Here is a 23,829-nt window from a genome sequence, read left to right on the forward strand (position 1 = left end):
CAATGTTATCAAAATTAGCAATATGTGTGTAGAAAATTTAATATATGTGCCATAAAGACAGTTAAAAACATGCTGGACAAAGACATTTCATTTATTAGTAGTTTGTCTACAACAAACTTTTAAAGAAGTAAATGAGACATGAATATATAGATTAAGCATACATTAACTTAAATTCTAATCTAAATGATATAAAAAATTATACTAAAACAGATAATTACTCAGATAAGAGTATACAAACATAGAGCACATAAAGACAGTTAAAAAAAAGCTGTGATGGACATTTCATTTAATAATAGTTTATTTATGACAAACTATGAAGAGAATAAATGCGGCGTATATACTTAGATTAAGCATATAAGTTGCACACATTCTTTTAAAAGGTAAATAGAAATCATATGAGAAGCACGAAGGCAACATTTATGATTTATAGTTGTGTCTTTTCTTTTCAAGGATACTCTGAAGCTCATCCTACTCACAAATGTGGAAGAATTCTATTCTTAATTCTTGCTTGTATTTAGAAGACGTACACATGGTCAATTCTCCTTTAGGTTGTAAATATTAGACAGTAACAAAGATGGTTGAAAGTCATATGGAAGTAGCGTGATATGGTTTTACGGAGAATTCTACGAATCTCATGGACAGAAAGGAAGACAAATGAAGAAATCCTGCGTAAGGCAGCGTACAGCAGATTGCTACTCAATACTGTCCACACCAGACAGATAAAATTCTTCAGCAACTTAATGCAGACGGACGGCTTGGAAAAAAAGCTTGATGTTAGGAAAAATCACTGGGAAAAAAAGCAGAGGAAGACAAAAAAGAGCAGTTCACTGACAGTCTCAACAAACTCACTGGAAACACAACTATAGATCTCATCAGAAAGACCTAATGCAGATGAGATTGGAGAGCCATAACAATAACAGACCTGATACCTGAAGAAGAAGGATGTATTGATATGAGATTTGGAGATCTACCTTTCTTATTGAGGTAGTCTTTTTTTATTATCAAGGGAAATAACTCTAACCTAAAATAAGTCTTTTTTTTATTAAGGGAAATAACTCTAGCCTAGGAAAAGAAAATTTCTCTTCAAGGAAGATAAATCTATTATGCTTAAATTTATAACAATTATTTTGAATCACATTATATACCGTCTGGTGTTTCTCGGGATTCAGTATTGGGCTCCAGTGTCTAGACATGGACATTGAAATGTAATAGTAAGATGAGGATGGATATACAAAGAGGATTTACAAAAATAATAAAAATAGAAAAATATTAAATTTTAGCACTGAACAAGTGAAGCATGCATGGTCCCTCGTGAATGCACTCTGAACGAGGCATAAAAAATGACTAAGTTCAGCATTTGCACCCCCCCCCCTCTCATTTAGCTCCAAAAGTTCCCAGGGGACGTCAAATCCTGGTGAAAATGAACAAACTGTGCAGTTTTAGGCCTTAATATATGTAAATTTGAGTTCTGCACCATGCAAGAAAAGAAATGACTAAGTCCATGATTTGTTCCCCCCCCCCCCAATTTGGCTCTAAAAGTCCCTTGGGTCTTAACATATTTAAATTTGAGTTCAGCACCATGGAAAACTGACAAATAGACATACACAGAAAATTTTGGACAAATATGGTAAAATAGTCCCCAAAAATGGAGAGTTTTTTATTAGTCCTAAAAGAGCCCCTGGGTCACACCCTAAAGTTATCGTGAAGTATAGACAAACAAAATTATATAGAAATCAGTTAGTTACAACTTTTCAGAAAGTTTTATAAAAATCCAAGGTATCAATTTTTTTTTTTGATAAGCACAAAAGTGTCAATTTTAGCCACTTTAACCCGAAAAGCACCCCTGGGGGGGGGCACAACTGGAGTTTTCTCAGAAAATCTGTTCTGTTACTTTTTTTTACTCATATCATGTTTAATGTTTGTGCAAAATTTCAAAAAATTTCAAGGCCTAGTTATTGAGAAAAGTGTGAACAGACAAATGGACAAGACTGAATTTACAAGTCCAACCCTCCGTTTGTCGGGAGGATAAAAAATGTGAAGTACTACATGCTAGATTTAGGAATATTAAATTTGAATATAACGGGGTAACAAGCCTTAAAAAGGGTGATCACCTCCTCCAAAACTGCAACCCATGGAATCAATTATAAAATTCACAATCTTTTCTGTAAACCAACAATATTTAGTACAAATATGTAATAGAACATGGATGCACTTATGGCAGCTTTATGCAAATGACTGAACTGTATGTGAGATGACGTCTTGGCAAAAGTGATTTTTGCAGAAAAACTGGATTCGAACTTGGAAGTGTATTGTCAGCCCATGTCATTAACCACTTGACCACCGTCACCGCCCATTTACATCGGATGAAAGTATAGATGTAACTTAGTGATGCTACACATCTTAACAAGATTAGATTTAAAGCTAATAAAATTCATACCAGAATTATCCACATGGACATATAGCGCAATGGATAAAAGCACTGATTAACAATCAATTCTAAGTTACAGTTTTCTAATTGTTGAAGTTTCAATCCGTACTACAGGCATTAATTCCAAAGAATTAAATAATAATTAGCACTTCTACCCAATCATAGCCGACAGAACAAGGAAAATCTACTCCTATGGATTAAATAAAGGGTTCAGTTTGAAATACTATAGAGTTTGAAATTCAAAAGACTAAATACAAATGTGCGTCTCCAAATTTCTCTAACATCAATTTTCATTTAAGTTTCCACATTCATTTCATTCCTAACTGTTTCCCCTTCCCCGTGATAAAAGATGAAATAACAAAATGTCTTTTTTTATTCTTTTTTCAATAGCACCATATGCAGGACCGCAATCAACCAATGGAAGTTATCTTGAAACGACCTGTAAACAACTGTCAAAAAGATGTTTCATCCTTTACTGGGCTGTAAGTTGTGTTTTTTATTTTTCATTCAAACGAGCTGGAACTGCGTAAATTACTTGGTATCATCGTATACATTAGGTGGCTTTATAGGTTTCCAGACTCATTTTGTACAGGCGTTTAAACTTGTTGTAGACTCTTGAAAATTGAGTATGTTATTGGTATACATCTTAAGAGATGACTGACCAATTTTTATGAATTCAGATTCAAATGAACAGTTATAGCTGGAATTGGAATACACCTTACTAAAACATGATTATCAAAGTTGGTGAATTTCAAAAATACAATCTTGACATGAGGACACTTTAGAAGAACGATATGCAATAAAATTCTGTTTAAACTTGTAAAAAAAATACTACAGAAACATATGGGATGCTTCAAACTGCTTTTCGACCAGCTTTCATAAATCGAGCATCAATTTTTGAATGGCATCAGAGGAGGCCAGCACTCTTCAACTCGGGTCAGTGACTTTTCCACCAGGACAATGCACCAGTCCACAACTCCATTCTTGTCACAAACTATTCGACCAAGATAGGCATCAAGGCAGTTTCTCACCTTCGCTATAGTCCAGAGCTTGCTCCCTCTTACTTTTGTTATTCCCTAAGCTCAAGGAAAACCTTAGAGGCTGTCATTATGAGACAATTGAGAAGATGAAAGAGGCTGTGATGAGGGTCATTGACACACTCACACATGACAGAGTCTACAATGTGTTCTTGAAACAACCTGTGCACAAACGTCAAAAATACGTTTCATGCTTTACTGGGCTGCAAGTTGGTTTTTACTACAGCAGTTAACTGTGATTTCAGAAATCAATTTCGTGTGTTTTTAATATATACGAAAATCTAGGTCACCACATTTTTTTGTTGAATGTTATTTCTTTGCACTGGAAATTTGGATTTATATATATATATATATATATATATACAATATTTATTATGACACTATATATACATATTTCAAGGTCGTACCATTGGTTTCGATACACCGAAAACAGTAATATTATACTGTGGAAAATCGGTATAATCTCTTCGGCGACAAAGAAAAATCTGAAACTAATGCAAAATGAACGAACATAGAAGAAACGCTAGACGAGCGTTTAAGACTCAGAATTTCATATTTAAAAAAATATCGTTTTAAACCGACGTTGATAGATTATGATTATAGAAGAAAGAAAGGAAGAATGTGTGTGTGTGTGTGTGTGTGTGTGTGTGTGTGTGTGTGTGTGTGTGTGTGTGTGTGTGTGTGTGTGTGTGCGTGCATAGCGGGGAAGGGGGTGCGATGGAAAACTCTCTAAAAAAATATAAAGGTCCTGTTAAAGCCATATTAATAAATAAAAGTAGGACAATTAACGGTAATAAATAATGAGAAAGGCATGAATATATTAATATGATTTATAAAAATTTTAAAATTATTTAAATTAATTAAATTAAATAAAATAAGGATAAAGATAAATAAGGTAAATTTAATAAATAAATAAAAAATAAGAACTTTAAAAGAATTTTAATTTTTTTTTTAAAATATTAATATTTTAATTATGAGAGAATAATAGTGAATGGAGAAATTTAAGATAATTAAAATAATTAAAGGAAATTAATAAATATTAAAAGACTATACAAATCAGATGCGAAGGTTGTGGGGTTTCTAGCGTTTCTTCTATGTTCGTTCATTTTGCATTAGTTTCAGATTTTTCTTTGTCGCCGAAGAGATTATACCGATTTTCCACAGTATAATATTACTGTTTTCGGTGTATCGAAACCAATGGTACGACCTTGAAATATGTATATATAGTGTCATAATAAATATTGTATCTTCAGCTCTCACATCTACGATCGAGCACTTTATTGGATTTTTTTCATCACCCCTGGACACGCTATATATATATATATATATATATATATATATATATATATTCGTCAGACTTTAACAGAACCAACAGCACTAATCAACTGAAACGGTAATAAAAAAATATAGTTGCTCTGCAATAGTATTGAGCACTTTCTTCAGGTTTTTACTAATTACCATTTTTGCTATATATATATTATATATATATATATATATATATTATTTATAATTAATGGTTCTCATATTGTGTTAAATTCTATATTATGTTTGGTCATCACTTAACATATCATAATTGATTATCACCCAGCGTATTCACCGCTTCTGTGAGTCATCTTCTATATACCTATTCCCTACTATGAAAAATATTTAAAAAAAAAAGTATTCTTGATTTGTTTTTCAATGAACTTGCTACTTCAACTGTTCTATATCTACTAAGCCAAGAATTCTCATCCATTTTTTCAATGTGGCCATACAATTGAAGTCTCCTGTTCTGCACACATCTCCCTATTATACTATCCAGATTTAATCTTTGTTGGTCATTAGAAATAAGCCTATCTTTTAGGACTCGCATTACACATCCATTGTATCATTTCATATCGTATTTCTCCATGCAACACATGTCCTCAATCCTCATTGGCCAGGTTTCATTTCCATACGTTATAACATTCTGTACACATACCTTTAACTTAAAGTTGGGTTGGTTGTTGGTTGGTTGTTTTTGTTTTACGGTATATCAACCCTTTTCAGGTTATTTAATGCCGAATCCAGTGATTCTGAAGAAAAATTTTTTAATAGAATATATTTGTTTTTTTCAAGTTGGTTTCTATTTAACCCATAGTTGGGACCCTAACAGGTACTACCTATCTGGGTCAGAGTGGACCTGGGAGCAATGGCAATTAAGGGGTGGCTCCACACTCCCCAAAGCCCACAAGATGGAGACTCACCATCGGATATAGTTTAAGGTCATATCCAGGACCCCTTAAAGTTGGGCATCCATTGTTTAAATGGCTAGTACTAAATCATCAGCAAACAGCACATCTTCCAAACAACTTGTACGGAACTTTCTGGATAACAAAATTTCTGGACATTTTGATAGCCTTGCCATCCAAATACATTTTCTGAATTCTTATTCATCAATACATGTCTGGCATTTCTTGCACACAAATTGTTTATATATATATTATTTTTAAAAATAATTTCTGACGAGGACGCTTCACAGAACGTCTGAAACGCGTAAAAACGATTTCAATGATTTAAAAACATTATTACAATGATCCAAACATAATTCTCAATGAAAAACCAAGACACGGAATAATAAAATAATTTTAAAAAATACACATTGTTGGTGACTACCCCCTTATTTAAATATATATATATATATATATATATATATATATATATATATATATATATATATATATATATATATATATATATACTGGAAAAAAGCTTTTTTCAGATGCACGAAGGCAAAATATAGGTTATTCTTCTTATCAAAGTATTTCTCTTGCATTTGAGATAAATATAGCACTTTACCCAGGCATAAAACTAAACTGCATTTTATCTAAAGTGAATGAGTTCTTTGCACTCACCATCTATGTTAATACTAGCGGATTAGGGGGTGGGAGTGCACCCAGCTTTGCGCGGTCATAAAATATGCTTAAATATGATATTTTAATCTGTTCGTTTATATTGTTATAGAGTAAAACAAATAAATTATGGGTGTCATCAGGTAGAATCGAAACCGAAACTGTAGCATTCAAAGCTGATGACGTTACCACTGTGCCAATGTGACATGCATATGAACTGATTAAAAATAAACTAAGATTCATGTACAAAACGTATAAAGATTTTTTTTTTTTAATTTTGACCCTTTTTTGACCCCTTAAAAACTATTTTAACCGGCTAAAGACCCATAAAAGAATGGTCCATAAAAAATCCAATCACTTGAGGTCCCTAGTGCCACTCTGAGATTTTTAGTTTTAGAAAAGATAGAGTTTAAAAATATGGAGACAGATAGACATAATGTGTTTTATAAATTAGATATAGAATAGTTACATATATGTTAGTATATATATATATATATAGCAATTATATATATGTCAGTGTGTGTCTCTGTATATATATATATATATATATATATATATATATATATATATATATATAGTAGTTACATATATGTTAGTATATGTATATTTATAGTAGTTACATATATGTTAGTATATGTATATTTATAGTAGTTACATATATGTTAGTATATGTATATTTATAGTAGTTACATATATGTTAGTATATGTATATTTATAGTAGTTACATATATGTTAGTATATGTATATTTATAGTAGTTACATATATGTTAGTATATGTATATTTATAGTAGTTACATATATGTTAGTATATGTATATTTATAGTAGTTACATATATGTTAGTATATGTATATTTATAGTAGTTACATATATGTTAGTATATGTATATATATAGTAGTTACATATATGTTAGTATATGTATATTTATAGTAGTTACATATATGTTAGTATATGTATATATATAGTAGTTACATATATGTTAGTATATGTATATTTATAGTAGTTACATATATGTTAGTATATGTATATTTATAGTAGTTACATATATGTTAGTATATGTATATTTATAGTAGTTACATATATGTTAGTATATGTGTATATGTGTATATATATATATATATATATATATATATATATATAGTAGTTACATATATGTTAGTATATGTATATATATATAGTAGTTACATATATGTTAGTATATGTATATATATATAGTAGTTACATACATGTTAGTATATATATATATATATATATATATATATATATATATATATAGTAGTTACATATATGTTAGTATATGTATATATATATAGTAGTTACATACATGTTAGTATATATATATATATATATATATATATATAAAAGTGAACGTGTCTGTCTGTGTACATTTCCCTACGCAATAACTCTGTCAATTTTAAGTCTACAGACTCGAAATTTAATATATAGGGTACTGAAATTTGGGTCGGTTTTCGGCCAGAAATTTGGCTGTTAAGGGGTCAAAGTTCAACGATTTGACCTTTGAGAACTCTATCAAATTCCTCCGCCAATTTAGGGTCTAAACACTTGAAACTTTAGATATAGGTTCCTTGGACATGGATCTAACTTAATATCTTGATTTGAGCCCAAAACAATAAATTTTAAGGGGTCATAATAGGGGTCAAAGTTTAAAAAATTGACCTTTTTTTTTTTTTGTTCAGCATACACCTCCAAACACCCGGGGGCAACGCCGGGCACCCATACTAGTATATATATATATATATATATATATATATATATATATATATATATATATATATAAATCTATCTATAAAAGTGAATTTGTCTGTCTGTCTGTCTCCATCTGTGTACATTTCCCTACGCAATAACTCTGTCAATTTTCATAATAGGGATCAAAGTTAAAAAAATCTCGGCCTGTATATATATATAGTAGTTTATATATATATATATATATTAATTTTATTTATACAAACATTAATGGCTACATATGTGCATACATGTTTCTGTAATCACCCACGTCGGGGGATTACGTCTTCAGGCCAAGAACCACCTTCAAAAGTGACATTTCCACCAAATACATTTTTCTATTTCGTTTATCAAGTTAAAAATACAACCTGGGTGGGAGTCAAAAAAAAAAAAAAAAAAAAAAAAAAAAACGGTAAAAGGATGAGTGAGGTCTATGAAGATGATAAACATCTTTTTTCTTTTCCCCCTCCCCCATCTAACTTAACTTTTGGCTTTTTATGGCATAGGGTCATTGAGAGTTTCGTTTTCTTGTCTTAGAGTCTGTAAGTTAATAACCTTAGCTATGGTCAACCAAGTACTGACCGGTGCCTTTTTAATCTACCTCCACCCACACATACACGCAACACACACATAACACATCCATACACAGCCACTGCCAACACACACAGTATACACACATTAATCCATATATTCAAAAGCGAATCCATGCTAGACACTTTTTGTTTTATTTACTGAAACTAGACAATGATTCTGAAACTACGTAGAAGATAAAGTAAAAGTTACATTAAGGTAAATAAAAAATATAAATAAATAAAAATAAAATACATAAATAAATAAATAAATAAAAATAAATAAAAATAAAAAATATATAAAAAATACAATAAAAAATAAAAAATAAAATAAAAAATAAGATAAATAAGAATAAAAATAAAATTAAATTAAAACAAATAAACCAACAAAATGTGAATAAATATAAACCCGAAAGTTATCTAAACCCCACATGTACCTATATGCGTGTATCAATACACCCATAAATGTCTAACATTTATCTACACCCGCGCATATATACACACACACACACATTTCAGACATACAGAGACAAATAATAGTATTTTTCTTTACTTATGTAGCGTGGTAACATCTTCGTATATGCAATATTATGCTACCCGACTACAGACGGGTGTATATATATATATATATATATATACATATATATATATACATATCCATATATATATATATATATATATATATACATATATATACATATACATACATACATACATATACACACATATACACAAACACACACATACATACATACATACATAAATACATACATATACATATATATATATATACATATACACATACATACATATAAACACACACACAACAGACATACATATACATATCCACACATACATACATATATAACATATATATAAACAACATTCGGACATCCATACATTTTTGTAATCTATATTGTTACAACAATTCTATACGAGGCAGCCTATTCTAATAGTTCAGAAATATACGTGTGTATACATATATCTACATACAATAGACACAGAGACACATCCACATACAAACATACACACAGATACATAGATACAGATATATATATATATAAACATACAAACATACATGCATACGTAAAATACACTTATATATCCAAAGTCACACAAATATAGACATATATATATATATATATATAGTGTATGAATTTTGTGTGTATAATGGAGGTATTAGTAAGCATAATAAAAATAGAAGTAATTATAATAATAAAATAGTTGTACTAGTTACAAAAGTAGTAGTAAAAGTTAATATAATGCTGTTAACTAATCTTTTATTAATATATTAGCAGGATTTGTGTAGTAGTTCATATATTGATATAGATATTAGTTACATATGTTAGTATATATAGATATACTAACATATGTAACTACTATAGATATTAACATCCTGTTAGCTAGCAGTATTATATTGATCACAAACCATATATATGTTGCATAGCGAAGACAAGACATTCATAAAATGGGGATGACAATGAGACAATTGTAATAGACGAGTTTGTTTGAAAGTGTGTGTTGAGCAAAAAAAAAAAAATTGGTAGTAGGCAGGCAGGCTAGAACTTGTACCATGAAGGAGGAAAAGCACGTGAAAAAAAAAAAACGTGACTTCTTTGTTGTTGCGTCCATCGCCAAACCAGAAGTGACGAAGGTTCAAATTAAAGCTAATCAATTGAAGAGGGGATGACTTTCAAAAATATCGGCGAAAAAAGCGACGTCTTCCTGTAGAAAACTGCCCAGTTGAGGGTGAAGGAAATAATATTTTGGGCTAATTTTTCGACATACGTTGTTGAAAAGGTCGAGCTTCAAAATGATACCAATCTCGTGGAAATCCATCGCCTCTGTCGAAAGTTTTAGGCAGATATACATACATACATACATACATTTAAACAGACAGGTGAGAGTTATATTTATAATGAAGGATAATGAAGGTATTAGTAAGTATAATAAATGTACTCGTACTAGTTATATTAAAAGTAGTAATAAAAGTTAATATAGCTAACTTTATTATTTTCTCAAAGCATTTTGAAATATTCTGTCCATACATATTATTCTTTTTTTCAAAATGTTGGATTACATTCATGATCATATTTATTGGTACGGTCTAATAAAAATCACATTTGTTAATAAAATCTCATAAAAAAGGTCAGAATCGAAGGTTATTATGTTGTATCATATGTATTTTGAACTGCTCTTTCCGATGCAACAATTTGATTAAAAAAATTGAATACTAAAGAAATTACAAACGAAATTTCTAAATCACCGTTTTCAAAATTATTGGCATGGCTTATTATTTTCATCTATTACCAGAATAATTATTACTTTCATTTATTACCAGTATAATTACAACCAATTTCATGTTTGACATGGTTTCGTTACCTTTTTGTAGCCTTATCATGCTTATTTAATGTTAATTTTAAAAAAATTTCTTTTTCAGATAAATTTTAGACAGCGTTTGCTTTGAATTAATTTAAATCAAGGAATTTTCGTTATGGATAAGATTTAGGAACACAGCGAATACCTCAGGAAGCGTGTGATAGTGTGTCATTCCAAAGGAGAGGACTATGATCAGATTTCTAAGAAGCTAAACCTTCCCAAATCCAGCATTCGAGCCATTGTAAAGAAGTTCAAATCACAAGGTCGCATTATGAATTTGGAAGGTTGGGAGAGAAAAAGGCTACTGTCTGCGAGAATAGAGTGAAAAATAGTTTGACGTGTAAACCAAAACCCAAGGATCACTCCTGGGGAGATTTTAGAGGAACAGAGAAGCTCTGGAGTGAACGTGTCTCGACACACAGTTGGTAAATTTTTTAAGAGAGCTGGTTTGAAAGCATGTCACCCGAGGAAGACTACCTTATTGAAACCTGTGCATCTGAAAGCAAGGTGAGAGTTCACAAAGCGCCATATTAATAAAGATGCTGCGTTCTGGAAACATGTTATATGGTCCAACGAAACAAAATTTGAGTTAATCGGCCATAATCGTGTTTCTTCTGTTTACATGAAATCTGGCGAAGCCTTCTTGTCTAAGAACACCATAGCAACTGTGAAGCACGATGGAGGCAGTTTGATGTTTTGGGGATACTTTGTTGCCACTGGACCAGGACGAGTTGTTAAGGTCACAGACATTATGAAAAAGGAGGATTATGTTAAAATCCTGAATGAAAACCTGAAGGACTCTGCTAGAGAGCTGTCACTTAGTCGACGTTAGTGCTTCATGCAAGATAATGACCCAAAGCATTCGGCTAATCTGACTAAGAAATGGCTTGAGGAAAACAATATCAATGTTTTGGAGTGGCCATCCCAGAGCCCGGACCTCAATCCGATTGAAAATTTGTGGAGGATTTAAAATTGAGCGTAATGGAGAGGAAGCCTAAGAATCTCGCTCAGTTAGAGGATTATTGTCAGGAGGAACGGGCTAAATTTACTGCTGGAGAATGCTACAAGTTTGTGGAAAACTATAATAAATGACTACAGCAAGTAATTAAGGCTAAAGGCCATACAATCGATCATTAGAATTATGGTGCCAATAAATTTGAACGAGGGAATTCTGAAATATTGTTTGTAATTTCTTTATTATTCATTTTTTTTTGGGGGGGGGGGAATTCGATTGTTGAGTTGGAAAGAGCAGTTCAAAATATATATTATACTTTGTGATTTCCTTTGATTCAACCCTTTTCTGAAGGATTTTTAAGACAAAATGAGGTTTTTATTGGACCGTGCCAATAAATATGATCATGACTGTGTGTTAAATAACTTCCGATTCCATTGTTTGCTGAAATGATTGAGTTTTTACTGTTCGTCTAACAATCATTCGGAAGTATAATAAAAGTAATTGTACTACTTATAATGAAAGTAGTTGTACTAGTTATGATAAGTAATTGTACTAGTTATAATAAGTAGTTGTACTAGTTATAATAAAAATAATTGTACTAGTTATAATAATTAGTGCTTTATTCTATTATCAAAGCATTTTAAAATATTCTGTCCATGTGCATTATTCCTTTTTAGCAAATTTGGTTGTTTATTGATTTCAAAATGCCAGATCATGTAAAATCACTTCCGGTTCCATTGTTTGCTGAAATGATTGAGTTTTTACTGTTCGTCTAACAATCATTCGGGTTTCATTGATTTCGTACCATTTATTTTTGCTTCAGATGATTCCACTCTCGTTAAGAAATGGCATTCTCGATGGTTTTGTCATCAAACAAGATGGCAAAATTCTAACACAAACGTCCAAATTATTTGCCAGAATAACTAATCAGCCGAAGAATACGGATCTTTGGTTTGAGATCCAAGCAAAGACAAAGAATTCTCTTTATTCACCACCAACTGTGATCCACATTCCATCTCAAGGTAAGAAATATTGGATCCATTTAATTGTGGATCTTTTAATTTTTCACCCTGTCTTTTTTACACTGATCTAATCCAAGAGATTCTAACCCAGTCGCCGATATATCACTATAGAACAGATGCATGACGAAATTAAAAATAATTATTTTCTAAGGGAATATGAACGCTCTTGAAGAGTCAACAGTCATCTAACCCTAACCCTAACCCTAACCCTAACCCTAACCCTAATCACATTTAGTCAAAAGATAATGTTACATAATGGATTTATTGTAGATGATGTTATGGATTTAAGTGGAGAGGGTTTTTTTCCTTCTACTTCTTCATCCAGTTTTGATGAGCAACATCACGCAATGTCTGACGTCTACAATTGAACCATGTTACGTTTTCTTCAGTCTACCACACTTGCTAGTGCCTAACTTTTCCAAACGCGTTATACAATAACTTATTTCTTAACCCAGTTGTTAATTCATAATCACCTTATTTCCAAATCAAGTTCTCATCTGCTATTGCTTATTTCTTAATCTGTTTGAGTTTGTGTTTTTGAATTATTTAATTATTTTATTTGTGAGTCTGTCAGTGTAATTGTGTCCTGTTTGTCTCTCTTTTAAACTTTCTTCTACCTAGAATCCACCATCTTCTCTGTTATAGAATAATTGCTTATATGCGATTATGTCAGTTTTGTCCTAATTTGCAACCACGTTCCTTTCAAACAATACACATTTCCTCTCATCCATTGTTGCAACCGATTGACATCATGGACAAAGGAATGTTCTGCTTTCCAATCTCCTTCTTTTTCTCTTTTAATTTTAACTTTTATTATGATGCTTTTAGCCCCCCCCCCCCATTATATTATTACAAAATCATTTGTTTCTCTGTAGAACACAAAACTGTGGGGCTGTTTCTCAACTAACTATAACATAGCCTCTGGGCCTTCATAAGTGGTGACCTTCCAGGTAAAAAAAATGTTAAAATATACCTGTTCTAGTATTGAGCTATGTTTGAAAAAAAACCCTGTTTTAATTGCTTTATTTAGCCCTACTTTTTAATTAAACAAGTTGACCATTTCTTAGATATTTATTTGTTTCGTCTCTTTTCATTTTTTGTTGATTCAAATACTCTAACATTTATGATGTCTCTGTGAATGTTTAGAGAAAAGATCACTCCTGTTTTTTTTTTTTTTTTTTTTTTACAGAATTACCGTCTAATTTACATCAAAAACACGTATGTAAATTAGATGGCAAAATAATAACTCTATAAGAAGTAAAGAACTTATTTCTCGTAGTGCAAGAAGAACGTCTTAAAAATGTTACAATTTATGAATTTTCAAATGAAATCAAAATGCTCTTTTTGGACAAAGGAATGTTCTGCTTTCCAATCTCCTTCTTTTTCTCTTTAATTTTAACCTTTATTATGATGCTTTTTCCATACAAAGCTTTCAGCCAAGATGTCTCCGTCTTTTTTTTTTTTTTACACGGTGGTCACCACTTATCAAGGTCCGGAAGCCACTCAGGGATAAGGGTTATTGCAAGTACAGTACGTTAGTGTGGAGATTTGATGAAGTGTTTACTTAAGGGGGCGGTTCATTAGGAATTTGTTAACGTTGGACTTGAAGACATCCAAGTTGTAGTCAGGTGGGAAGCAGGCAAACGGAACAGAGTTCCACAGGCGTGCAGTTCTAAGAAAGAAGCTTTGTTCATGGAATCCACGTTTTGATTTAGGCACAGATAAAGAGTGGGGGAAATTTTTCACAGTGGATTCAGCTAGACGGGTGTTTTTCGTGAAAGATTGGCGAGGGGGGACCAGAGATTGGAGTTCAGACGAGCACCTGCCATGGAAATAATGATAAAACAAGGATAGGCTCGCAACGTCTCTTCTGTAGGAGAGAGGTTGCAGGATAGAGAAAAGGGCATCCCCCACTAAGCCACAAAGTCTATTTTGTACTCTATTTCTAATCTGCGTTAGCCCCTCCCCCCCATTATATTATTACAAGATTGTTTGTTTTCCTGTGGAACACAAAACTGTGGGGCTGTTTCTCAACTGACTATAACATGAATGTTTTCAAGTCTAATGTAAATAAGTTATTGAGACATCTTCTTATATAATTAAACCTTACACAAATTTTACCATTACTGATCCTCATGGTCTTGCCTCACTGTCTACCTAACACTCATTAGTCCTTATTTTCTAGTGGCCTCTGGGCCTTCATAAGTGGTGACCGTCCAGGTAAAAAAAGTGTTAAAATATACCTTAGTTCTCTCATATGATTAAATCTTACAAAAATTCCGCCATTACTGATCCTCACAGTATTGTCTCTCCATCTACCTAATACTCATTAACTCTTATCCTCAAGTGGTCTCGGGTAAAAAAATAGGTTATATTTCAGTAATAACATATTTAATGTTGTTCTGCATGTGGTCTATTGTGTGTGGTTTATCAGTGTGGACATGGGACTTTACATATCCTCAAAGAAAATAATCTAATGGGGTTATATCGCACGAATGCGGTGGTCAGTTGACAAGTCCATTTCATGAAATTGTTCATCAAATGTTTCAAAATAAATTTGTACACTTTGCAAACGCTGCTTGGATGTCAGTCTCTTCAAGATAAATTGCCAAAACAATCTGAATTCCAAATAACTGATAGTTGCTAAATCTGCAATAAAAAAAAATAGAGTTGTCAATTTCAAGTTTGCCTTCTTTAAAATAATGAAATCTCATAAGATATGAACATTTGTTTAATCAAACACACAACACCTCGCCCAGACTTGACTTATACTTTACTAGATATTTTCTTAACAGGCCCCCTCCTCTCCCCTCCACTGGAATTAATGCCAACCACAAAAAAACAAAAGGCATAAAATAAAAATGACAAATGATTTTCATGGATTAAGGATTTCTTAATAAAATTTTTTTGGAGTATTTTGTCAAACAATAAATTTCTTTGTAAATTTTCAATTTACAATCTTGATTTCTTTTCTTATATATATATATATATATATATATATATATATATATATATATATATATATATATATATATACGTATATATATATATATACGTATATATATATATATATACGTATATATATATATATATACGTATATATATATATATACATATATATATATATATATACATATATATATATATATATATATATATACATATATATATATATATATATATATATACATATATATATATATATATATATATACATATATATATATATATATATACATATATATATATATATATATATACATATATATATATATATATACATATATATATATACATATATATATATATATATATATATATACATATATATATATATATATATATATATATACATATATATATATATATATACATATATATATATATATATACATATATATATATATATATACATATATATATATATATATATACATATATATATATATATATATACATATATATATATATATATACATATATATATATATATATATACATATATATATATATATATATACATATATATATATATATATATATATACATATATATATATATATATATATATATACATATATATATATATATATATATATACATATATATATATATATATATACACATATATATATATATATATATAGCAAACAGTTAATAAACCATGTTAAAGAACACTTTGAAATGTGTTAAAAACATATTTAATCTGAAAAGGAAACACTAGATAGGTGGATAGTCCTTAATCCACGGAGTTTCGAAGAAATACTTTCCTTCTTATCAGAGGGTAGGAATTAGCAAAATGCGGGATCGGATTTTGCATGCAAAAGTATTTGATGAAACAACAAGTAAGTCAAAGATCTTACTTGAAAACAAAAAAAGTGAAGCAGAGGGAATATGGTGAAGAAAAAGGTGATTACACATGAATGGATATATATATATATATATATATATATATATATATATATATATATATATATATATATATATATATATATATATATATATATATATATATATATATATATATAAGAACACAATTTAAGACTAAATTATACTTTACAAGAATTTATTGTTTGACAGGATATTCAAATAAGAACAATAAATTCATGTGAATTATAATTTAGTCTTAAATTGTGTTCTTATATGACAAGCTCTATTTCCTATTTTGGTTGTATTGAGCTTTTTTTAATTTGGTTGGGGTTACTATATAAATATTAATATTCATAATCGCTTTAAGTTTACAGAAGTTTTGCCTTATATATACACAAGAGTCATTCAAAAAATGAGGTCTGTTTTTTGATTAATTACTAAAACGTTGAAGAAATACGAAGACGGGGGTGATACCATTAAAACAAATGATCTTTTGTGCTCCAGAGTTTATTTTTTTACATAGTCACCACCATTCTCAATGCAGTTTTGCCAACCTCTTTTGATGACTCACTCGTAAAAGTCTGGAGTATGCTTTGTCACTCACATCTGTTGCCACTCTATAGCAAGCATACCCGGTGAACCAAGTGCAAGTGAAATACAAACCATTGCACTGAAAGGGACGGCTAGAATCCTGAAAAGATCTCTTGATTGGACTCACTAAAATAGGGGTAAATGTCAGACATCTGGTTGGATGTCCCACCCCCTAGAAGAAAAGGTTTAAGAAAAATGAAAAAAAAAAGAGAGAGAAATCAACAAAATCATTTCCTAACTGTACTGACATCAGCTTTGTAAATGTTCAACAGGCACCGGTGAATGTTGATCGGTTCAAATTTTTCTGCAGGGAGGAATTCCATGATTCTTTATTCAAACGTGTCACCAAGTACAACGCATCGCCCAGGCTTGACTTATATCTTACTAGATATTTTCTACCGCAATGAGAGGTTCACTCTACCACATGGGATTAATACCATCAAAATAAGAAAAACAAATCAAAAAAATTTTCTAGGTTTAATACCAACTAAGTCTTGTCCCAAAGAAGATATTTTTATAAATAAAATATCTTTGCATATTAAAAAAAATAATCACATAGGATTTGTATTGAAGACTCTCATGTACAGTCCCTCGAATTGTGGCTTTGAAGACACCGAGATCTTTTGCAATTGATCTTATTGACTTGGGGGCTCTCATCAATGATATTCTCACCTTGTTGAATAAACTTGTGTGTTCTAATACTGTCAGAGCGTTGCTGGTGCTTTTTACATTCACCAACAAGAGAAATTTGGCCTTCATTATCTTCTAACTCTTTGCAAACTTTAAAAACAAAGGATTGAGCGACTTTTTGCAAATCGCTGTGTTCTGCCATTATTGCAACTATTAAAACATGTCTTTTCATTTCCTGTGTTAGTTTATTATCTCCCATGATTGATAGTCTGTGCATGAAAAGTAAACGTTAATATACAGGAAAGAATTGGTAAAATAAGTGATATTCTCAAACAGCAGATGCACTCTGTAGTAAGCGGAAGAGTTTATTATTATCCGTAGGGTGGACACACTATAACAGTAAGAATGCTAGAAAAGCCTGTATATGTATTTGTATACTTTTTTGCCTTATTTTTTATTCCTAACTTATTCAAATCTACTTTGAATTTTATTGTTGTAATGGCTTGAATTATCATCATCTGGTTTCAAAAACTCATTATGTCTGTCTCCATATTTTCAAACTCTATCTCTTCCGAAACTAAAAGTCACAGAGCGGCGCTAAGAGCCTCAAATGATTAGATTTTTTATAGACCGTTCTTTTATGGGTTTTAGCCGGTTAAAATAGTTTTACGGGGGTCAAAATTAAAAAATTGTTATACATTTTGTACGTTCATCTTAGTTTATTTTTAATCAGTTCATATGCATGTCACGTTGGTACAATGGTAACGTCACCAGCTTTGAATGCTACAGTTTTGCTTTTGGTTTCAATTCTAGCTGATGGCACCCAAATACTTTTTTTTTATTTTTGAAATCGGTCCTGGATATGATCTTAAACTATATCCAGTGGTGAGGCCCCAGCTTGCAGGCTTTGGGGAGTGTGGAGCCACCCTTTAATTGCCATTGCTCCCAGGTCCACTCTGACCCCGGAGTGGTAGTACCTGTTAGGGTCCCAACTATGGGTTGAATAGAAACCGACTTGAAAACAACAAATATATTCTGTTAAAAAATTGTTCTTCAAAATAACTAGATTCAGCATTAAATAACCTGAAAAGGGTTGATATGCCATAAAACAAAAACAACCAACCAACCAACCAACTTTTGAAATCTCGACTCGATAATAATATATACAAAATCTGGACAAATTAAAATATCATATTTAAGCGTATTTTATGACCAAGCAAAGCCCCCCCTCCACCATCTGCTAGTATTATATAAATTCAAACATTCTATTGTTGGCATTGGTTTTACCAATATTTTTCTAGTCAGAATTCTTTCTAGAAAGACATTGGATACTTACGGGAGGGACCACGAGACGGTTGGCAACATCCTAAGTGAAAGTGATTTTTGTGGAACGAACTGGAGTCAACTTGGAACACCCAGGTCATTAGTCAGTTTCATTAACCACTTGACTACCATTGCTTCTCAATGGCTTTGATGTACTGGTGATATCCTTTCTAATATTCTTTAAATAGATGGAACGAATTTCACTTTTAAAATGTATTAATTAAAATTTACGGCAGTTAAATGTTTATTGTTGTTGGCATCCATCTTCTCTCAGGAGATAATGAAGTTCTGCGCCTCAGAGTAGTCTGTCAGCGAATTATAGTTTGCTGTGACTCTACAAGTCTATCCTGGATCGCAGGCTCTGCTGCAGATGCCACAGATGTAAGCGAGCGCTTTGCTTCAGCTCTCTGCCATCTATCCTCTCCTCATCCTTCTTAGAGGATGCCTTTGCAGCACTTTTCTAGCAGCTGCAGTCTTCAGCCACAGACTCGGCCAAATGCTACAGCTTCACGTGTGAATAATCTATTATTTTTTTTATTTGGGCGTCACCACTTATCTAGGCCCAAAGGCCACTCGAGGATAAGGGTTAACAAATGTAAAGTGGTAGTGTAGTAATTATTAATAGTGTAAATTGGTAGACTTTGATTATTTATGGGGACGGCTCAACAAGAACTTGTTTACATTGGAGTTGAAGGCTACCATGTCGTAGTCAGCCAGAAAGCAGGCCAGCAGAACAGTGTTCTGGGAAAGAAGCTTTGTTCGTGGAATCTGCATTTAAATTTAGGCATAGATAGAGAGTGAGGGAAATTGTTGATAGTGGTTGTAGCTAGTCGAGTATTTTTTATGAAAGTTTGGCAATGGGGGAACAATAAATTGGAGCTCAGTCGAGCACTTGTTATGAAACTATGGGAAAGAGGTTGCAGAGAAGAGAAAAAGCATCACCTACAGTTTTGAAGCCAGTTTTGAACTCCATCAAAGCAGGATAAGGTGTGCCAAGCAGCCCCTGCCCAGATGTGGCAACAGTACTCCATTTTAGGACTTAGGACTACCTGGCTCTTATACAGATAGAGAATTGCATTGGCAGTGAGGTACCTACTGGAGCAGTAGAGGGATCCAACCATTTTTCCAGGCAACAGATTTAATGTACATATTTTTTCTTTTTCTTATCTTGCTGGGCATACTACAAGTTAAACCTTTTAAAGGAGAGAACTTGAATGCCTACTAGACACTATCCTCGAGTGCCTAACGTCTCTCTGTATAGGGGTTTGTTAGGACAACATGGAATGAGGATACTTTTTCCTACAATTAAACCTTAACTAAATATTCAAAATCACATAGTATTCGTGTCCAAATAAGATCTCCTTTCTATGGCTAACTCACACTGGCTTTTACAAGGAATGGTGCATCATCTCCAAGTGAAGTTACCTCAAATAGCAACACACATAAAGCTAGATACTCAACCAGACCAAATGAATTCTTGTCCTGGAATCCAGTAAGACCAAGGGACCAAAAAGAAAGGTAACCTATTAAAATTGTCATTTGGGGAGAAGAAAATTGTTCTCAACTTCTATACTAACTTAGTGTTTGTTGGATAAAGAACTTTAATGGAACATTCGAATATCTATTATCTCATATAGAGTTGAAGTTTTGATTTCTGAGAACTTTGACTGAAAGAAAAACAAAAAAAAATTAATGCAAACACAAAAGGACATTTTGTCTTGCAGCATTGAGCTTTTTTTGTTTTTTTTACTTTTGACCATATAAATGATATTCTTGACAAAAACATGCAACTGTTTGATTTTCAGGTTTAGAGAAGCTGAAAGATTTCATGGTTGTCCAACTGAACAGTACACACGTTAATATTTCATGGATCCTTCAACAACACCTGAAAAATCTGACGGTCACTGTGATGTCTTGTTTAGGAAATAATCCAGGTTCCGTTTTATGGTGTAACGTGAGTATTTGCTTTACAAATCTTAACAAACCTTTCGATGATAAATTGACTCTAAAACTTCTTGGTTTTTCTTTCTCGTCAAATTTTTCTTGCAGTTTATAGATTAGATCCATGTTAGATTCTCATAGAGTCAGTCACAAACCTTTATATGACAGACAGGGTGAATTAGAAATATCAGGGCAGTCAAAATATTTTTTTAAATTTAAAGAATATAATTATTTATTATATCAATAAATTTTGTTATTTTAAAACCACGTTTTTGACTGCCTAGTTATTTCTGATTCACACCCTACAATGATATGATTAGTTAAAAAACATTATATATATATATATATATATATATATATATATATATATATATATATGTGTGTGTGAGCAAACAGTTAATAAAATATGTTAAAAAACACTTTGAAATGAGTTAAAAACATATTTAATCTGAAAAGGAAACACTAGATAAATGGATAGTCCTTAATCCTTGTACACATTTTTGTGAATTTTTCCATGGATTTCTGCCTTTGGATTATTATGGACCATCTTCTTCCAATTATGGGATTTTACTTGTACAAATGGGAATTCTTTTAACTTTCTTGAAGTTTTACATTTGGATTTTACCGTCACTGGATTTTTTATCTTCCACCAGACTATCCATTCATGTGTAATCACCTTTTTCTTCACCATATTTCCTCTGCTTCACTTTTTTGTTTTCAAGTAAGATCTTTGACTTACTTGTTGTTTCATCAAATACTTTTGCATGCAAAATCCGACCTTGCATTTTGCTAATTCCTACCCTCTGATGAGAAGGAAAGTATTTCTTCGAAACTCCGCAGATTAAGGACTATCCATTTATCTAGTGTTTCCTTTTCAGATTAAATATGTTTTTAACTCATTTCAAAGTGTTTTTTAACATATTTCATTAACTGTTTGCTCATATTATAAGCTCTATTTCCTATTTGGTTTTATCGAGCTTTTACATCTGGCTGAGATAATTTTATAAATATTAATTCTTTAATATTTATAATATTCTTTAATTTTACCATCTTGGATCATTTTGGTAAATTTAATTGTAATTTTTATTTTATATATATATATATATATATATATATATATATATATATATATATATATATATGCACAGATCATCATATAATGATTAGATCACTCTGACAGACGTTAAAAGCATTTTAAAATAAATGTTTAAATTTCAACAGTATTTCTTGTAGTTAACGGTGGCCGAATGAAGTCAGAGATGGCTTCTGTTGCCAGGTTCAAATCTCTTGACCAGTGTTAATCGTGACACCCTGCACTGATGATTCCCAAAAGGATGAAACACTAGTGTCTGTAGGTATTTAATAATTACTATAGTAAACAATTATTTATATATATAATGCAGTTAGGCATCATTTTTTTCATTTAAGCAAACATTATTAAAAATAACAGAGCTTACATTTGATTTAACTTTTTTTTTATTCCTTTGATTTTTCTTATTTTTGTGTAAAAATCCAAAAAACCAAGACAAATTCTAGTGAGCAACAAACAAAAAAAAAAAAAAAACATTCTGAAACAAATTTAAAAAATATAAAAATACTCAAAGCAAACTATTAATAACATTGCTTATCAAACCAGTAATAATATTTTTAATTGTTTAGCATAATAATACTCTTATCCTGTGGCACAAATTCTGACACACAGAAGTTAGACTGTTAACATTTTCCCCCAACACTCTGGCATCTAACTGTCTGCAAATACTCACCCTGCAGCTGCTACTGAGATGCCTTCTTTTCTCCAGCCTTTTTTTTCCTTTGCTTTTCTCACCCAATGATGATTTGACACAGAATCGAAAATGTTCGTGACACCTATGGAACTTACATTAATTTATTGATTTTCATACAAAAAAAAGATAAGAAAAATCGAAAAATAAGATATAGTCTAACATATACTCTTGCTAACAATGTTTGCTTAAATGAAAACATGGTGTCTGTAATGTCTTTACCAAATAAAGGGAGACCACCGCAGGTGTCACAGGAGTTACGGCCCCTGGCGACATCCGGGGTAGTAGTCAGTCTGATATCCACCGAGCACGTTATTCCTCGTTCGTTTTCTCTCTCTCTTTAATCTCCGTCCATCCTACAACCTCACTATGGTAATAACCGATATCTAGCAAGTATCGGTTACTTACCATAAGGATTATCACAGTGTCTAAATACACTCAATTCAGATTGTATGACCTACAGTGTAACACAATACCACTACTTGAGAATTCAGAATTTAATTTAAAGGCGAATCACTATTGCCTAACAATTAATTCGGAAACACACTGTGGAATTCGATGATCTCAAAACCAAACTGAAGGACTTGTTACCAATCCACAAAATACTGAGCTCCAACAACTTGTGGATATTACTATCAATTATGGACCCTAACTTTTTTAAAAATACTAAAAAATTAAACATGTTACACAAA

General features: G+C 31.4%; 1 protein-coding gene across 1 annotated transcript in view; it reads left to right on the forward strand.

Moving 5' to 3' along the window:
* Positions 1–23,829, forward strand: part of LOC145296884 (uncharacterized) — a 175,686-nt gene that overhangs the window by 76,739 nt on the left and 75,118 nt on the right. The window contains exons 8-10 of the mRNA XM_080143030.1: positions 2,819–2,910; positions 12,803–13,001; positions 21,221–21,369. Coding sequence (XP_079999156.1) covers positions 2,819–2,910; positions 12,803–13,001; positions 21,221–21,369 — 440 coding nt within the window. The remainder of the gene's footprint in view (positions 1–2,818; positions 2,911–12,802; positions 13,002–21,220; positions 21,370–23,829) is intronic.

The sequence above is a fragment of the Euprymna scolopes genome, chromosome 17, assembly GCF_053919585.1.
Source record: "Euprymna scolopes isolate OS-2025 chromosome 17, ASM5391958v1, whole genome shotgun sequence".
Classification (NCBI taxonomy): domain Eukaryota; kingdom Metazoa; phylum Mollusca; class Cephalopoda; order Sepiida; family Sepiolidae; genus Euprymna; species Euprymna scolopes.